General features: G+C 46.1%; 1 protein-coding gene across 5 annotated transcripts in view; it reads right to left on the bottom strand.

Annotated features, from left to right (window-relative positions):
• The window catches only part of ZNF451 (zinc finger protein 451), a 319768-nt gene that overhangs the window by 175493 nt on the left and 124543 nt on the right, over positions 1-19732 (bottom strand). For all 5 annotated transcript variants that reach the window (XM_063916733.1, XM_063916730.1, XM_063916734.1 and 2 more), the window contains 2 exons: positions 13257-13407; positions 12844-12970 (listed from right to left, as the gene is read on the bottom strand). In XM_063916733.1, the coding sequence (XP_063772803.1) occupies positions 12844-12970; positions 13257-13407 (278 nt within the window). The remainder of the gene's footprint in view (positions 1-12843; positions 12971-13256; positions 13408-19732) is intronic.

The raw sequence follows: 19732 nt of genomic DNA, 5'->3' as shown, positions 1-19732 counted from the left end.
ATACAAGTATTGCAGACAATCCGCACTAGGGATGGGCGCCCAGCATCCACTACGGACTACGAGAAATAGATTTATCGGTAAGTAAAATCTTATTTTCTCTGACGTCCTAGTGGATGCTGGGACTCCGTAAGGACCATGGGGATTATACCAAAGCTCCCAAACGGGCGGGAGAGTGCGGATGACTCTGCAGCACCGAATGAGAGAACTCCAGGTCCTCCTCAGCCAGGGTATCAAATTTGTAGAATTTAGCAAACGTGTTTGCCCCTGACCAAGTAGCTGCTCGGCAAAGTTGTAAAGCCGAGACCCCTCGGGCAGCCGCCCAAGATGAGCCCACTTTCCTTGTGGAATGGGCTTTTATTGATTTTGGCTGTGGCAGGCCTGCCACAGAATGTGCAAGCTGAATTGTACTACAAATCCAACGAGCAATCGTCTGCTTAGAAGCAGGGGCACCCAGCTTGTTGGGTGCATACAGGATAAACAGCGAGTCAGATTTTCTGACTCCAGCCGTCCTGGAAACATATATTTTTAAGGCCCTGACAACGTCAAGCAACTTAGAGTCCTCTAAGTCCCTGGTAGCCGCAGGTACCACAATAGGTTGGTTCATGTGAAATGCAGAAACCACCTTAGGTAGAAATTGAGGACGAGTCCTCAATTCCGCCCTGTCAGAATGAAAAATTAAGTAAGGGCCTTTATATGATAAAGCCGCCAATTCTGACACACGCCTGGCTGAAGCCAAGGCTAACAGCATCGACACCTTCCATGTGAGATATTTCAAGTCCACAGTGGAAAGTGGTTCAAACCAATGTGACTTTAGAAAACTCAACACCACGTTGAGATCCCAAGGTGCCACTGGAGGCACAAAAGGAGGCTGTATGTGCAGCACCCCTTTTACAAATGTCTGAACTTCAGGTACTGAAGCCAGTTCTTTCTGGAAGAAAATCGACAGGGCCGAAATTTGAACCTTAATGGACCCTAATTTTAGGCCCATAGACAGTCCTGTTTGCAGGAAATGAAGGAAACGACCCAGTTGAAATTCCTCTGTAGGGGCCCTCTTGGCCTCACACCACGCAACATATTTACGCCAAATGCGGTGATAATGTTTTGCGGTTACGTCCTTCCTGGCTTTGACCAGAGTAGGAATGACTTCTTATGATTCTCAGTACTTTTGGTATGAGAGGCAGAGGAGGGAACACATACACTGACTGGTACACCCACGGCGTTACCAGAGCGTCCACTGCTATTGCCTGAGGGTCCCTTGACCTGGCGCAATATCTGTCCAGTTTTTTGTTTAGACGTGACGCCATCATGTCCACCTTTGGTTTTCCCAACGGTTTACAATCAGGTGGAAGACTTCAGGGTGAAGTCCCCACTCTCCCGGGTGAAGGTCGTGTCTGCTGAGGAAGTCTGCTTCCCAGTTGTCCACTCCCGGAATGAAAACTGCTGACAGTGCTATCACATGATTTTCCGCCCAGCGAAGAATCCTTGCAGCTTCTGCCATTGCCCTCCTGCTTCTCGTGCCGCCCTGTCTGTTTACGTGGGCGACTGACGTGATGTTGTCCGATTGGATCAACACCGCCTGACCCTGAAGCAGAGGTTTTGCTTGACTTAGGGCATTGTAAATGGCCCTTAGTTCCAGAATGTTTATATGAAGAGATGTTTCCATGCTTGACCACAGGCCCTGGAAATTCCTTCCCTGTGTGACTGCTCCCCAGCCTCTCAGGCTGGCATCCGTGGTTACCAGGATCCAATCCTGAATGCCAAATCTGCGCCCTCTAGTAGATGAGCACTCTGCAGCCACCACAGGAGAGACACCCTTGTCCTTGGCGACAGGGTTATCCGCTGATGCATCTGCAGATGCGATCCAGACCATTTGTCCAGTAGATCCCACTGAAATGTTCTTGCATGGAATCTTCCGAATGGAATCGCTTCGTAAGAAGCCACCATTTTTCCCAGGACCCTCGTGCACTGATGCACTGAGACCTGGCCCGGTTTTAGGAGGTTCCTGACTAGCTCGGATAACTCCCTGGCCTTCTCCTCCGGGAGAAACACCTTCTTCTGGACTGTGTCCAGAATCATTCCTAGGAACAGTAGACGTGTCGTTGGAATCAGCTGCGATTTTGGAATATTTAGAATCCACCCGTGCTGACGTAACACTACCTGAGATAGTGCTACTCCGACTTCTAACTGTTCCCTGGATCTTGCCCTTATCAGGAGATCGTCCAAGTAAGGGATAATTAAAATGCCTTTTCTTCGTAGAAGAATCATCATTTCGGCCATTACCTTGGTAAAGACCCGAGGTGCCGTGGACAATCCAAACGGCAGCGTCTGAAACTGATAATGACAGTTTTGTACTACAAACCTGAGGTACCCTTGGTGAGAAGGGTATATTGGGACGTGGAGATAAGCATCTTTGATGTCCAGAGACACCATATAGTCCCCTTCTTCCAGGTTCGCTATCACTGCTCTGAGTGACTCCATCTTGAATTTGAACCTTTTTATGTAAGTGTTCAAGGATTTCAGATTTAAAATTGGTCTCACCGAGCCGTCCGGCTTCTGTACCACAAACAGCGTGGAATAATACCCCTTTCCTTGTTGCAGGAGGGGTACCTTGATTATCACCTGCTGGGAATACAGCTTGTGAATGGCTTCCAAAACTGCCTCCCTGTCGGAGGGAGACTTTGGTAAAGCAGACTTCAGGAACCGACGAGGGGGAAACGCCTCGAATTCCAGTTTGTACCCCTGCGATACTACCTGTAGAATCCAGGGATCCACTTGCGAGTGAGCCCACTGCGCGTTGAAATTCTTGAGACGGGCCCCCACCATATCTGAGTCTGCTTGTAAAGCCCCAGCGTCATGCTGAAGACTTGGCAGAAGCAGGGGAGGGCTTCTGCTCCTGGGAAGCGGCTGCATGGTGCAGTCTTTTTCCTCTTCCTCTGCCCCGGGGCAGAAAAGAGTGGCCTTTTGCTCGCTTGTACTTATGGGAACGAAAGGACTGAGTTTGAAAAGACTGTGTCTTTTTCTGCTGATGTGGAGTGACCTGGGGTAAAAAGGTGGATTTTCCAGCCGTTGCCGTGGCCACCAGGTCCGATAGACCAGCCCCAAATAACTCCTCCCCTTTATACGGCAATACTTCCATGTGCCGTTTGGAATCCGCATCCCCTGACCACTGTCGCGTCCATAACGCTCTTCTGGCAGAGATGGACATAGCACTTACTCTTGATGCCAGGGTGCAAATATCCCTCTGTGCATCACGCATATATAGTAATGCATCCTTTAAATGTTCTATAGTTAACAAAATATTGTCCCTATCCAGGGTATCAATATTCTCAGTCAGGGAATCCGACCATGCGACTCCAGCACTGCACATCCAGGCTGAGGCGATTGCTGGTCGCAGTATAACACCAGTATGTGTGTATATACTTTTTAGGATATTTTCCAGCCTTCTATCAGCTGGTTCTTTGAGGGTGGCCGTATCAGGAGACGGTAACGCTACTTGTTTAGATAAACGTGTGAGCGCCTTATCTACCCTAGGGGGTGTTTCCCAACGCGCCCTAACCTCTGGCGGGAAAGGATATAATGCTAATAATTTTTTAGAAATTAGCTGTTTTTTATCGGGGGAAACCCACGCTTTTTCACACACCTCATTTATTTCCTCTGACTCAGGAAAAACTATTGGTAGTTTTTTCTCACCCCACATAATACCCTTCTTTGTGGTACTTGTAGTGTCAGAAAGGTTCAATGCCTCTTTTATTGCCGTGATCATGTAACGTGTGGCCCTACTGGACATTACGTTTGTCTCGTCACCGTCGACACTAGACTCAGTATCTGTGTCAGGGTCTGTGTCGACCCACTGAGGTAACGGGCGTTTTAGCGCCCCTGACGGTGTCTGAGACGCCTGGACAGGCACTAATTGATTTGCCGGCTGTCTCATGTCGTCAACAGTTTTTTTTGCAAATTGCTGACATTATCACTTAATTGTTTAAATACAATCATCCAGTCAGGTGTCGACTCCCTAGGGGGTGACATCACCAACACAGGCAACTGCTCCGCCTCCACATCATTTTCCTCCTCATACATGTCGACACACGCGTACCGACACACAGCACACACACCGGGAATGCTCTGATAGAGGACAGGACCCCACTTAGCCCTTTGGAGAGACAGAGGGAGAGTCTGCCAGCACACACCCAGCGCTATATATATATATATATATATACAGGGATAACCTTATATAAGTGTTACTCCCTTATAGCTGCTGTTAATATATTTATTTGCTGCCAAACGTGCCCCCCCTTCTCTTTTTTACCCTGATTCTGAAGCAGGACTGCAGGGGAGAGTCAGGGAGCCGTCCTTCCAGCGGAGCTGTGAGGGAAAATGGCGCTTGTGTGCTGAGGAGATAGGCTCCGCCCCTTCACGACGTCCTTATCTCCCGCTTTTTCTGTGTAAAATGGCAGGGGTAAAATACATCCATATAGCCCAGGAGCTATATGTGATGTATTCTTTTTAGCCACCTAAGGTATATACTGTAATATTGCGTCTCAGGGCGCTCCCCCCCCAGCGCCCTGCACCCTCAGTGACCGGAGTGTGAAGTGTGCTGAGAGCAATGGCGCACAGCTGCGGTGCTGTGCGCTACCTTAGTCTGAAGACAGGATCGTCTTCTGCCGCCGATTTCACCGGACCTCTTCGTCTCTTCTGGCTCTGTAAGGGGGACGGCGGGGCGGCTCCGGTGACCCATCCAGGCTGAACCTGTGATCGTCCCTCTGGAGCTAATGTCCAGTAGCCTAAGAAACCCGATCCACTCTGCACTCAGGTGAGTCCGTTTCTTCTCCCCTTAGTCCCACGATGCAGTGAGCCTGTTGCCAGCAGGACTCACTGAAAATAAAAAATCCTAAACTAAACTTTTATTCTAAGCAGCTCAGGAGAGCCACCTAGATTGCACCCTTCTCGGCCGGGCACAAAAATCTAACTGAGGCTTGGAGGAGGGTCATAGGGGGAGGAGCCAGTGCACACCACCTGATCCTTAAGCTTTTATTTTGTGCCCTGTCTCCTGCGGAGCCGCTATTCCCCATGGTCCTTACGGAGTCCCAGCATCCACTAGGACGTCAGAGAAATATAATCTAATCCATCTAGACAAAGACTGCTTAGATGCTGGCCAAACCTACTTTGGACCATCAGAGAGAACAAACAAATGGTCTGACCTTCTGAAGGACAACGTAACTTGTACGCATATTCGTAAAGCTCGGACAATATCCCAAAACACGCCCCCCCATCTGCGCATCCCTGAAAAGATGGGACTACAATCAGCTGGTTTACGTGAAACCCGAAACGACCTTAGGAAGGCAATCTGTTCTGCCCTATCCTCATGGAAAAGTAAAAACGGAGTCTAACATGATAAGGCTACAAACTCAGAAACTCCCCTGGCCGAAGCCCAGGGAAGTAATAACGTGACCTCCCAAGAGAGATATTTCAGGTCTGTTCTTCCAACGGCTCAAAAGTTGGTCATTAGAAAAAAATTCCAACACTAAATTTAAGTCCCACGGCGTAGTGGGAGTACGGAAAATAGGTTGTATCCTCAGAAACCCCTGTAAAAAGGTTTGAACCCTCTGTAAGGATGCTAACCGCTGTTGCAAAAGTATGGAGAGAGCTGAAACCTGAACCTTCAAAAGAACCTAGTCCCAGTCCTCCATCTAGACCAGCTTGAAGAAAAAGTAGAATTTTGGTAAGTGGAAGTTCGTCGAATTCCACCCACCTACCGGACACCAGTCCATGTACTTCTTCCAAATTCTGTAGTAGTGTAAGGCTGTAACAGGCTTTCTAACAGCAAACCTCGTAGGAATAGCCGTACTCGGTATCCCTCTGTTTCTTAATTTCCGGGTTTCAATAGCCACGCCGTTAAACGTAGCTTGTTCAGTATAGGAACGGTCCCTAAGATAGCAGGTCCTCTCTCAGAGGTAACCGCCAAGGATCTTCCGCTAAAAACACCCGCAAGTCTGAGTACCCACTCCTGCGGAGCCAATCTGGTGCTATTAGAATCGCCCACACTCATTTTTGTTTCACTTCTTTTTAAAACTCTCGGCATGAGTGTGAAAGGTGGAAATATGTAACCCCTTCTGTAACACCAAGGAAGTGTTACTGCGTCCACTCCTTCTGCTTCTGGATCTCTTGTCCTGGACACATATCTGGGCAGCTGATGGTTGTGCCGAGACGCCATTAGGTCCACTTGAGGTAGACCCCATTTCCTCACCACCATGTCGAAAATCTGTGGAAGTAGGCACCACTCTCCCGTCTGCATTTCCTGGTGACTGCGATAATCTGCTTTCCAGTTCTCCACACCTGGAATGAACACTGCCGAGAGGATTATGTTTCGCCTTTCTGCCCACAACAAGATCTTTGTGGCTACCCTTAACGCCATTCTGCTGTTTGTTCCTCCTTGACGGTTTATGTAAGCCGTCGTCGTGACATTGTCCGGCAGTATCTTTTAGTGTTGACCCATGACTAGGTCATCGGCTATGAAGAGCGTATTGTAAACTGCTCTCAGTTCGAGAACGTTTATGGGTAGGCTGCTCTCCTGTAACCACCAACCTTTATGTCCATGGATACCATGAACTCTCCTTGTTTCAAACCTGCAATAGCTGACTGGATTTAGTCCATCCTGCATCTGCAAACCGTGAGGAATCTGTGCCCCCAGGACGGCACCCCAACCTCTGAGACTGGCGTCCGTTGTCAGGATCCTCCAAATCCCAAATGCCGAATCTCTTTGCCTACTGCGAGATTCTTGTGCAACGACCACCAAATCAAGGAGGTTCATATGCGTAGTGGAAGTCGGATTCTTCGATGTAGAAGCCAGTGCGAACCTGCTCTTGTGAGCAATGCGGTTCATCTGGAATGGTCGGAAATGAAGTCTGCCGTGTTGGATAGCTTCAACGACGCCACTATCTTCCCTAGAAATCGCCTACAGAGGTGTAGAGAAACCGTCTGTGTCTTTAGTACCTGAGCCACTAACCTCTGTGGGTCCTGGCTCTTGTTCTCTGGTAGGAATACTCTCAATTATACTGTATCCAGTTGGCATTAGGTTGGATTGTTTGGAAGTTCACAATCCACCCATGTTGAATGAAAAATTGATGAGATGTTTGAGCATCCTTTATCAGCTGTTCCGGAGATGAGGCTCTAGATAAGGTATGATCGTGACCCCTAACTGTCTCAATCCTGTCACCATTATTGGTATGATCTTTGTAAAGATTCAGGGCCCTGAATTGGTAGCGATCCTTCACCCGTGCAACCTTAAGTAAGCATGGCGGGGGGTCCAAATCGGGATATGAAGGTAATGTGCTCTACCAAAAGATTTGAATAAAGTTCCGTTCCTCTTTATGGATCCGGGACTGGTGACATAACCCCTTGTATGCAGAAGTCTTTGAATTTGCCGTCTGTAATGCTCCTGGTCGCAACGGGCACCTAAGACCTCAAGCTGTAAAGAAACGGACTGTGTGGACGGTTTTGAAACTGTATCCTTGACCCAAACGTCTGGTGAGGCTTTGGAACAGGCGTCCCGAAAACCTTCCAACTCTGCGCCCACCAAGGGGGACCCCAGGTGAACAGGGAGACTGTCATGCCACGGGTTTGTGAGCAGGTTCGTCATGCCACGGGTTTGTGAGCAGGTTTGTCCTGCCTTCTGTGTCGACTGTGAACGACCTCTACCTCTTGAGTAAGAATTAGGTAGAAAGGTAGATCTCACTGCCGTTGACTGCGAAATCCACTTGTCTAACTCAGGACCAATAACATCTAACCCCCATATGTAATAGTCTCTATTCTTGGGATCGGAGTCCACTCGCCCTTCTCTGAGCCATAAAAATCCTCTAGCCGAAATGGGCGAAACCGAGATGCAAGACGCTATTTTACTAGTGTCCTTTGAAGCCTGGCACATAGAAGTCGCAGATTCTCGAATATGCTCCGCTGAGAATTTTCCTCCAGGCTACTCTCTTACGCCCAGCCCATGCGACAATGTGCTGCTACAAAAATTGATTTTAATGCAGTGTCTACCTTCGCGACATGACATATCCTTTAAGGTGGTCACGCTAGGCATAGGGGACATTGTCTTCTCCCCGCTCCCTAAGCGCCCCGCTGTGTGTTTAAACGTTTATCAGTCTGGAGAGTTTGAGGCATAGACATACAAATAAATGGAAAACTCTCTGGTTCCCTAACTCTTTACTTCTTGAAGCATAGGATCACCATAAAACTCCTGATCTCAGGCAGACTTAATTATCTCGCCCTTTCATCTATAATAAGACCCTCTTCCTCCATCGTGTAAGATGGGAAGGATTCTATTAACTGCCTTGTTCACCTTGCTTAATGCTTGCGCAGGAGGGATTAATTTAAATTAGAAATTCCTCCATGGTCTCGGAGAATCCCCCAGCCCTTACTGACTGCTGCGGGATTCTGACATTTCCATTGAAATATTTGTCAGGGCTTGCTCCCCTGATCTTGGCGGAGCCTTGCTCCCGAGTTGAACGCCCTTAACTAAACAGAGAACGCACACCCGGGGGTCGCCCAAACTAACGCTCATCTTATTACAGTTTGTATCCATAATAAGTTCTAGTGTTCTTGGTAAGTGCTTTTGACTTTCGAAGCCGCACCCCAGAGAGCGCTCCACTTTGCTTTCCCCCTTTATAATGGGAACAGAAAGACCGTACGGGTGATGGGATTAAAGGTACACTGGATCCACCTAGCTGGATCTTTTTGTATATAATACACACAAAAAAAAAAAATTAAAAAATAATAATAATTTTTTTCTATAATAATAATAATAATAATAATAATAATAATAATAATAATAATAATAATAATAATAATAATAATAAATAATAATATCATCACCAGCCTCGTTGCAACCCTCGCACACCCAACTGTATTTCAGTTCTGAGGTCGGGGTTGTGAACCAGTTGTTCCCTTTATTTCGTCTGGATCTTTTGTTTAGATGTCCCTTGAAAATATATATCATAAATGTATTGAAAATCCATTGCAGCAGAGTCCTAATATACAAATCTCCAGTAGAGGGAGTAGTGCTCTATTATAAAAACCCCTTCCTCTACTCTGACTGGCCTGGAAGCCTGTCTAATCTAAAGGGGGCGTAATACCTCCTATGGAGCCCTTTTGGCGCCTCCAAACAGTTTTAAAAAGGCCGCCAATTACATGAGATATATATATATATGTACTTTAAAGGCGTCCCCTGATAACTTTGTCCCCTTTACGGCTGCTTCAGGCCGATTTACCAACAAGAGGTCTTCTGCCTCTTTCTAACATATCCCCCTTGCCTTCTCCCCCAGTCCTCCGCTGGCGGCGGGAGGGGACGAGGTACCGTTTGAGCGGGCGGGGACGCGCTTCCTAAGCGCCCCGCTGTGTGAACCAATGGAGATTAGAACCCATGACTTTTGGTTTAGTCTATGGGAGCCTTAGCCCATTAAACTAAAGCAGCAGACTTCTCCCCGCTTTGAGCGGCGGCCGCTGGCAGCCGCGCTGTGTCTCCCCCAGCGCTGCAAAGGAAGGGGGGCGGGCGGGGGAGCTGATACATAGCGGGAGCCGAGAGTCCGCGCTGTGCCTACGGCGGGGGAGCCGCGCTGCTAGCCTGCCCGGGATTACCACAGAAACCTGTTTCTGCGTGCAAGGGTAGCGCAGGAGAACTGCTGCGGCTGTCAGCCGCGGTGGACACCATCCCTAGGCGCAGAGGCGGTGGAGGGAGGGAGCGCGCCCACAGGATCACTGCGTGAGAGCTGCTGCGGCCGGGAGACACCAGCATGGAGGGAGGGAGGGCTGCAGCGGGCGATGCTGTGCTGGCAGTCAAGTTTACCAGAAGACAGCAGCGTGCAGAGGGACTAACATTACAAAGATCTCCTGCACGAAGATCATAATTTTATGAACTAGGGCCCTTGTTACCACCAGTACTCACAGTACCCTGAGACACTCCTGACTCTGTGCTTCTGGATTATGCTGTAGAGAGATGTAGATCCCTTTAGCTAGGGTCCTTGTCTCTCCGTTTTGAAGACTTTTGTCCCCCTTTTATTAGGTTGACGCAGTCTTTCTTCTTGTAGTTAAACCTGCACCCTCCTTTCATTTAGGAGGGATTGGGCAGTTTCTCTTTAGGTAAAGCCTGTACCCTCCTTTTAGTTAGGAGGGATTAGGCCAGTCAGAACAAAACAAAAAAAAAAATATATATATATATAAATAATAATGCTATATGGAGCTGGAGCTCCCATCTTGTGCTTCTTTCCTCCTAGCACAATTTTTCAAACTGATGGAGGAGGGATGTGAAGGGGGAGGAGCCGGCTGTGCAGACAATGCTAATTTTTAGATTGTGCCACACCTCCGGTTGCAAGCTTCACACCCCTACTGTATAGGACTCCAGTGTCCCCTAGTGGATGAAAGAGAAAAACCCCTAAATTCTATCCAAAACTCTCAAAATTAGTCCCATCTCAGCTCCTTTGTCTTTCCAAGCTTCTTTAACCTACACGTGCTACACCCAAACTATTGAACCTACTCAGTCCTGCCGCTGTTCACAGCACAACACTTCTAATTCTCCTTAATGTCTCTGCTCTGCTGACCGTTCTTCTCATACATATACGACTATCCATAAATCCTTGAGCATACATACCCTATCATGGTACTCTTCCTACTTGTCCTAATTCACTATAGATCGCTACTAAGGCTGAGATAGCTATTTTCATAAATCTGCTACTGCTTAAAATCGTATGTGAAGAGTTGCCCAGAAAGGATAAAAAGACGCCCACCGATGCATTTACAAATCTGCATATGCATTAGTAGAATTGCAATGCATACGCAATAAATGAGCACCATCGACATGTGGCTGACCCCAGCATACTCAAATCAATGAGAATGCAGTCACACTGGCGCCATGTTTTTGAACACAGCGTTCGCAGATGACGTCAGATAGATATACACCCTTAAAATGGCCATGACACACCTGCGTTTTCCCAACCACTCCCCACAAACGCCATGTTACCACCCACAGTCACTTTCTGTCACTGAAAATGTGTTCTCTCTATAATTAAGCTGCATATGCAAGGAGAGCGCATGTACAGTCTGCCGACAATCGCTCACTGCATACAATCTCACATTTGCAAACGGTAGTGAATCAGGCCCCATGTCCATTACATCTCCTTTATCAGTTGGAATACCAGAAAGTTTTGACACAGTCGCTATGATCTTCATTCAACTGTCAGGTTACAGGCCGTGCTTGAAAAATGGCGGGCGCTGATTGGGAACTCTCCAAGGTTTGATCCATCTCCCCCTTTATCTGTATCCAAAGTCTGTTACATACAGTAACTAACGCTGGGTACACACTGATCCGCCAGCCTCTACTGGTAAACATATACACTTGCTGATTGGCCACTCATAATATATAGCTATACATCACATTTAAAATTTGCCCACCTAGCTGTGAGGTCATATGGGTCAGTCGTACACATATGCAGATGTACCAAGATATCCGCAAGACATATCACAACAGCTGTTCTGCACAGTCGACCTGATATGTTTATGAATGATGTTGTTCACAAACATATCTTCTGTACACACAGATGGACCACAGATTCACTATGCGATATATCGTCCATTGGCTGATTGAAACATATTGCAGAGTGTACCCAGCCTTAGACACATTACTAGAACACAAAGGATTAATTTTTGCAGTGATTATTTCCCGCATTGACTATTGCAAAGTCTTTCTTACTAGTCTTCCCTTACCAAACATACCACCCTACAATCTATTTTGAATGCAGCTATTTGACTAATTTTCCTAAAACTGCACTAACATGCACCTCTCACTTGTCTCAATAATAGCCCTTTCACACTGCCAATGCCGGATCCCACCCGGGAATTGGCCGCGGGTCCTTCCCGGGTGGGATCCGGCATTGGCAGCTGCTGCAGGCTTTCCCGACCTGGCAATAAGACGGGCGGGTTGCCACAGCTGTGGGGGGGCGGAGGTAGAGGCGGCGCTGGGAGACGAGCTCATCTCCGCGCCGCCTCTCCCTATCTAATAAACGGGTCCCGGGATGCATCGAACCGGGAGCCCATTTATGCAGCCAGTGACCCGGTATTCAACCCGGGTATAACACTGCTTTAAACCCGGGTTGAATTGCCGGGTCAGGCGACCCGAGATTTCGGCAATGCCCCTTTCACACCGCACGCCAACCCGTGTCGACCCGGCAATATTCCGGGTCGATACCGGGTTATTTGTGCGGTGTGAAAGGGGTATAACTCACAAGTCAACACTTTCGCTCTGCACAAGCTCCACACTGATTTACCTTCTCCCATTCCCAGTGACAGGACTATTTATTTATTTATTTTTGTGTGTGGGTAGGCGGAGGAATTGGGGATGACGACATCTTTCCTCTGTGGAAGGACATCCTTTACACAAATCTACTTTCCTCTGGTCTCCAAAACTTTAAGAGTACCATGAAAACTCACTTACTCAGGCAACCTTATCAACATTTTAATCCCCAAACGTAACCACACTAAGTTATTCAAACCAAAGAACACCCTTATACACAGTTCACACAAAACTTCCATGTTTTCAATTTCAAAACCACCAACATTTGCTATACACTGTAAAGCTCACCAAGCATTTTTACTCTTGCAATCTGGCTGGACCAATATGTAATAACTAGCACTTACCCCATGTAAAATCCTACTAGTTCCCTGACTGTCAATATCCAGTCTAGATTTATAACAGTGTTTACAATTGTAAAACACAATGGAAAATGTTGGCACTATAAACAGTTTCATGCATAAATGGCTTGTAAGAAGAAAAAAAAGAAAAAAAACTTTGCTAACCTTTGCAGAGAGATGGTTGTTATATTCAGTTATGCTTGCAAATCGCAGACAACACAAATGACAGGCATATGAGGTCTTGCACGCTCCATGAAGAAAAATAGTTGGATCACAAGGGGAGTGGTCAAACCTTAAAATAAAAAAAGCACACTAATAAGCTATATAAAACAGAAATAGCAGTCATTAAATGAGAGAAATGACATTTACCAGTGAGCACAGAAGAATAAACTGTGGCACTTTCTTCTTTCACCATACCATTTAATGTATAAATAAAATAAAAAACTGTACAGTATAAAATGGTCTCCGTTTTTCTAACATATGCTTTGGGAGAGATGCACAAATGAAAATAAAACCATATAAATTACTATTAAATCTACAAATGTAGATTCAAACAAACAATAAAATATTTAGATTACCTTTTAAGATGACCTAGCAACAGTTGCCCATTGTCAAATTTTCTTTTGCAGTGCATAACAGGACAAGTGATTGGTTGACTGTTCATGGTGACGTGCTCCCTGCAACTGGTTACATTCCTGCGACTGGCACTTACGTTACCTGGCTTGAGGCCTTACAAAATACAACGGAAAAACATACATTTTATAAAAATTATTCTCACAATTTTACCATTATATAAATGGGCGGTATTCAATTCCTTTCCGCCCTCTTCTACATCCGTTCTGTTTCTGCCGATGTGCGACAGTGTGGTTTCATTTAAGCTCGTGAGGCACCCTAACCCTTTACGCAGCTAAACCGGATTACTATGGGTGCGATATGCGCGATAACAGGGATCATTTTAGAAAGGAGATTGGGCGTGTTAGATCATTTGAATACCGCCCATTGCGTCGATCAGCATACCAAAATAATGACTTAAAATTTGCCTATTCACAGCCTGCTCTAACCTAATCTCAGAAGAAAATCAGATACAGACCTTGATCTTCAGAGAAATGAATGCACAAACTGCAATGCATGTTTTCCCACATAATTATTAGGTTACAAATGATTAGCCGTAGTTACATTCTGCAAGTTATGTGACAAAGCTATTAACAGCTTTCAAGAGATGTCCAACTAGATTTTGAATTACGATTCCCTAGAACACAGGTTCTCAAACTCGGTCCTCAGGACCCCACACGGTGCATGTTTTGCAGGTCTCCTCACAGAATCACAAGTGACATAATTAACTCCACCTGTTGACCTTTTAAAATGTGTCAGTGATTAATTAATACACCTGTGCACCTGCTGGGTTACCTGCAAAACATGCACTGTGTGGGGTCTTGAGGACCGAGTTTGAGAATCACTGCCCTAGAACATACTTTCAGCAAAAATCCTAAATCATTTTATAAAGCTATGCAAAAAGTTAGTGTACCGGAAAGTTTCCCAACTTGAGTATTATTTTAAACAAAATAAATATTTTTAGTATAGTCTGTCCCAAAAACAGTCGCTGAAACAGATAAAAAGATAAGGAAGCAAAATCCATATTGTGCCACACTATTTCTACAATATAGAATTCTTGAAATGAAATGTAAAAGCATATAGGTAAGGTTAGGAGGTAGCAAACTTAAAATGTACGTTGGCACACGTGTAAGGGAATTTATTACTGTAATGAGCTAGCGTCTGACGTGAATATAAATATGCTCTGCATAGTTGCTGTTACTATATAGAAAAAAGAGGATTTTGGTACTTACCGATAAATCCATTTCTCTGAATCCTCTAGGGGACACTGGAACAGTCTTATACAGTAGGGGTGTGAAGCTTGCAACCGGAGGTGTGGCACAATCTAAAATTAGCATTGTCTACACAGCCGGCTCCTCCCCCTTCACATCCCTCCTCCCTCAGTTTGAAAAATTTGACTGAGAGAATAGGACATGATACTCTAGCACCTGGCGAGAAACCGAACCGTACAACATATCGAACAGCGTCCAAGAACTCTTAACCGAAAACTAACGCTGTTTGCACGAACTGTCTTAACAAGAACTTTGAACACAGTAGGTTGACAGCACAGAGGCGGGCGTCCAGTGTCCCCTAGAGGATTCAGAGAAATGGATTTATCGGTAAGTACCAAAATCCTCTTTTCTCTTTCATCCATTAGGGAACACTGGAACAGTCTTATACAGTAGGGGACGTCCCAAAGTTATCCCCGAGGGAGGGGGTGCTGTCGGTGGCCTGCAAAACTAAACGTCCGAACTTAAGAGTCTCCGGACGCAAAAGGTATCAAACTTGTAAAATTACGCGAACGTGTGGGCTGAGGACAACGTCGCCGCTCTGCAAAGTTGAGTAGTGGAAGCACCTCTGGCAGCCTCCCATGAGGCACCCACTGATCGGGTGGTATGAGCACCCGTCTGAACCAGAACCTGTTTACCACAGGAAAGATAAGCTTGCCGAATGGCTAATCCATCTAGACAAAGAATGCTTATATGTTGGCCAACCCTTCTTTGGCTCATCAGATAGAACAAACAAATGGTCCGACTTTCTGAAGGACGACGTAACTTGTACGCATACTCGTAAAGCTCGGACAACATCCAAGGATACGTCCCCATCTGCGAAAACCTGGAAAGATGGGAGCACAACTGGCTGGTTAACGTGAAACCCAAAAACCACCCTAGGAAGGAAATCTGCTTTTGTACGGAGTTCTGCCCTATCCTCATGAAAAATTAAAAAGGAACTTTTACACGATAAGGCTCCCAAAACAGAAACCCGCCTGGTCGAAGTCAACGCAAGCAAAAATGTGACCTTCCAAGAGAGATATTTCAGGTCTGGTCTTGCTAATGGCTCAAAAGTTGGTGATCTCAAAAATTTCAACATCAAATGTAAGCCCCATGGCGCAGTGGGAGGATGAAAATAGGGGTTAGTATCCTCAGAAACCCCTGAAATAGGATGGAGAGAGACGAAAGTTGAGCCGTCAGAAAACCCAGCCTCAGTCCTACATCTAGACCGGCCTGAAGGAAAAGGTGAAGTCTGGATAAGTGGAAGTTCGTTGAGTTCCACCCACGTTCTTAACACCAGTCCATGTACCTCTTCCAAATCCTGTAGTAGTGCATGGCAGTGACCGGCTTCCTAGCGGTAATCATTGTAGGAATAGCCGTTCTTGGTATCCCTCTGCTTTTTAAGATCTGGGTTTCAATAACCACGCCGTTAAACGCAGCCTGTTCAGGTCTGGGTGTAGGAATGGTCCAGAGATAGCAGGTCTCTGAGGTGACCAAGGATCTTCCGCTAGTAACCCTCGCAGGACTGAGTACCAACTCCTGCGGGGCCAATCTGGTGCGATTAGAATCGCCCACACTCGTTCTCGTTTCAACCTTTTCAGAACCCTGGGTATGAGTGGGAAAGGTGGAAAAATGTAAACTCTCCTATAACACCAAGGAAGTGTTAATGCGTCCACCTCTTCTGCTGCTAGATCTCTTGTCCTGGACACCTATCTAGGCAGCTGATGGTTTTGCCGAGACGCCATTAGGTCGACTTGAGGTAGACCCCCATCTCCTCACCACCATGTCGCAAATCCGTGGATGTAGGCAGCACTCTCCCAGATGCATGTCCTGGCGACTGAGAGAACCTGCTTTCCAGTTTCCCACTCCTGGAATGAACACCACCAAAAGGATGATGTTGCGCCTTTCTGACCACAACAGGATCCTTGCGGCTTCCTTCCATGTTATCACGCATAATTTTTTTTTTTTGGGGGGGGGGGTTTCTCCCTGACTGCTTATGGTGCCGCCGTTGTGACATTGTCATCAAATGTTGCTCCTTCACCAGGTCCTCGGCAAAGAGAAGATCATTGTAAACTGCTCTTAGTTCTAGAATGCTTACGGGTAGACTGTCGTCCTGTGACGTGCAACTGGCCTGAAAACGATACCTTCCAGGACGGCACCCCAAAACTCAGAGACTGGCCTCCGTTGTGAGGATCCTCTAATACCAAACTTTGAATCTCTTGCCTGCAGCGAGATACTTGTGTAACGACCACCAAAGTAACGAGGTCCTGACCTGTGTCAACAAACGAATCCTTCGTGAAGCTAACGTGGAAGGAAACTTTTTTTTTTTTTTTTTTTATTGCCTGATCCCTTTTTATCTTGGATCACGTTCTCTGGGATAAAACCCCCTCAAGAGCCTAGTGTCTAGTCTTAGACCTAGGAATTGAAATCTCTGCACTGGTATCAGGTTGGCTTTCATTTAGTTCACAATCCAGCCGTGTTGAATGAAAAATGTATGTGTTGTCTGAGTATCCCTGATCCGGTGTTCCTGAAAATGGGACTGGATTAGCCGATCGTCCAAGGAAGGTATGATCGTAATTCTTCATGCTTTTAATCTTGCGACTACTATTATATTTATTATATATATATATATATATATATATATATATCTCTACCTATATATATATATATATATATATCTATCCGGTCCGTAGTTGGACTCGAACCTAGGACTTATGCCAAGTACACCCTAGCATTGGTCCACGGAGCCATGGCTCGTAATAATCCCTGTGCCAATTCTCGGGCTGATGATAGGCCAAAAGGCGAAGCTCTGAACTGGAAATGACTCTTTTCCAACGCGAATCATAAATACGCTTGGTGAGAAGTCCAACTTTGTACATAAAGGTAAGCTGCCTCTATGTCCACGGACACCACTTCCTAAATCTGTAAACCGTTAGAAATTGGTTTACAAGTTTTATATGAGTATTAGCCTGACTGATTTGTGGCACCTCAAGAAGATATGAATAACATCCTGTCTCTTATTGAGAATCCGGAATTGGAAAAATTAAATGTAGGGCCGTAGCTTTTGAATAGCAGTTTGTAGTGTTCCTGCTTCAGCGGATACTGAGGTAATTCAGTTGTAAAGAAACGACTGAGGGCGTTGACGAAAGTCAATCTTGTAGCCCTGGGAAATAATCTAGTTGACTCAGACTACTGCCCAATGGAATATCTGCATGATACCCGGTAGGCAGAATGATTGATTCTTCCGCTGTGAAATCCACTTGTTTGATTCGTGGACCAAGGAAAACGTAGCCTCACAGGGAAATCGTTTTAACTATAACCGTTTTACCGAAGCACGAACCGTCTTCTGTGATAAGTACTTCTCTGTTGTGGTGGTCTTACACTCAAAGATGGATTTCAATGTTAAACCAACATACCTACGACACCTTGCCTGTTGCCAGACTAAGCAGGGGTGAGTTCCCAACGGTGTGAGATCTTTTCCCCTTCTGTTAGCCACAGAAAACCATTTGAGTGATATGGCTGAGGTCGGGATGCTCTTCTCGGTATATGCACAGCTAGGCACACTGTACTTGGGAATTTGGAAGACTTTACTGTTTCAATTAATGCTTCCAACGGTTCACTTTCTTTCTATAAGAGCCACCTCCACGTCCCACTTCTACTGTAGGCTAGGGAGGGGTCTCCGTACCGTTTTCGCACATTCTGTTATACCTGTGCGGATGGAGTAATCCTAACTACGAATTCCCTCCCGGTTGTGGATGGGCCCGCAGCCCATACACCAATGCAGACTGTGTGTCAGAGTATGTTTTCCTGACCGACGGACCATTGCCCCCTAGTTGTGTGCCCATTCTCAACTGCCGCACACACCCGGGCTGGTAACTGTAGTGCTCTGGTTTTATTTGAGACACTAAAATAAATCCTTGTGGTCGTGTTTACTTTAGATAAACATAAACATACCACTCAGCCGAAATTCCACCTTATTAGAATAGGAGTAGAAAGGACGTTGAAATGTTGGGAGCTTTGAAGAGTATTTTCAATCAGCTGGAAATATTCAGTCTCCTACTAAAAAATAACTAAATAATTACTTACTTAATTAAATAAATAGTAATTTATCTATCACCCACAAACCACCAACTGTTGTCCAGTTAAAGTTGAGTGGGTTGCTATCTTCTGATGCTCCCTCCTCCGCCGGACCTGTCAGCAGCGTCCGTTGGGGGTATTATGTATAAATAAATATAGAATTTTATGTAAGTCCAAGGTATACTGGAGTTACCTTACAGGAAATACGTTTGAGTGTTCTTGGTTGGTGCTTTTGTTGAAAACGCACCCCCACAGGACACTCTGCAGTGCTTTCTCCTTTTATAATAGGAATAAAAAGACCATAACGTATGATGGGAACAAGGTACACTGGATTCATCCGGCTGTATTATTCTCTATACTGAAATTTTTTTTTTATATATTAATAAAATAAATAAAACAGCAGCCTCGTTGTAACCCTCGCATAAGGTCGGGGTTGATATCCAGTCTGTTATTTTCACAGGATCTTTGAATTAGAAGTCCTTTGAAAATATAACACATAACATGCCTTTTAAAAACATATGGAAAATCCTATGCATCAGAGACCTAACCTACAAGTGTCCAGCAGAAGGAGTATACTCCTTGTTTGTTATAAAAGGAACCCTCCCCGTTAGGACTGTCCACTAATGGGAGCGTATACATTATTGGCGCCTTTTAAATGCTTAAAAATGGCCACCGGTGAAATTTTATTATTAATAAAGCAGTGACATTTTATTATATTAATAAAGATCCCCCAGCGCCGTGTCTGTAAGCGCAATGTTACTAAACGGACGCTGACAGACCAGCGTGTCCTGCAGCATCTTTCACTCATCTCTTCCCCCGTGCCGCGCTTTCCTGCGCCGGCGGAGTACGGACATACAATTTTCCTCCCTGCCCTGTGAAGGAACCGACCGCCGGACCTGCGGAGGGGGCCGAGATTGTCTGCTCCGGCGGAGGGAGGTGTACACACACTCTCCCTCCCCCCGTTCAGCAAAGGTCGCAGGAGGGCCGACCGCCAGGCCCTTGCCGCGGCCGTATAGAGCACTGGAGTGCGGAGGAGCGTGGTCCAGGGGGACAGTCTGCCTCAGTCTTCCCCTCCCACCCCGTGATCAGTGAAGGGCGCAGGGAGAGCCGAGGCG

This window comes from Pseudophryne corroboree, chromosome 4 (assembly GCF_028390025.1).
Source record: "Pseudophryne corroboree isolate aPseCor3 chromosome 4, aPseCor3.hap2, whole genome shotgun sequence".
Classification (NCBI taxonomy): Eukaryota; Metazoa; Chordata; class Amphibia; order Anura; family Myobatrachidae; genus Pseudophryne; species Pseudophryne corroboree.
This window is presented reverse-complemented; position numbering and strand designations above follow the sequence as displayed.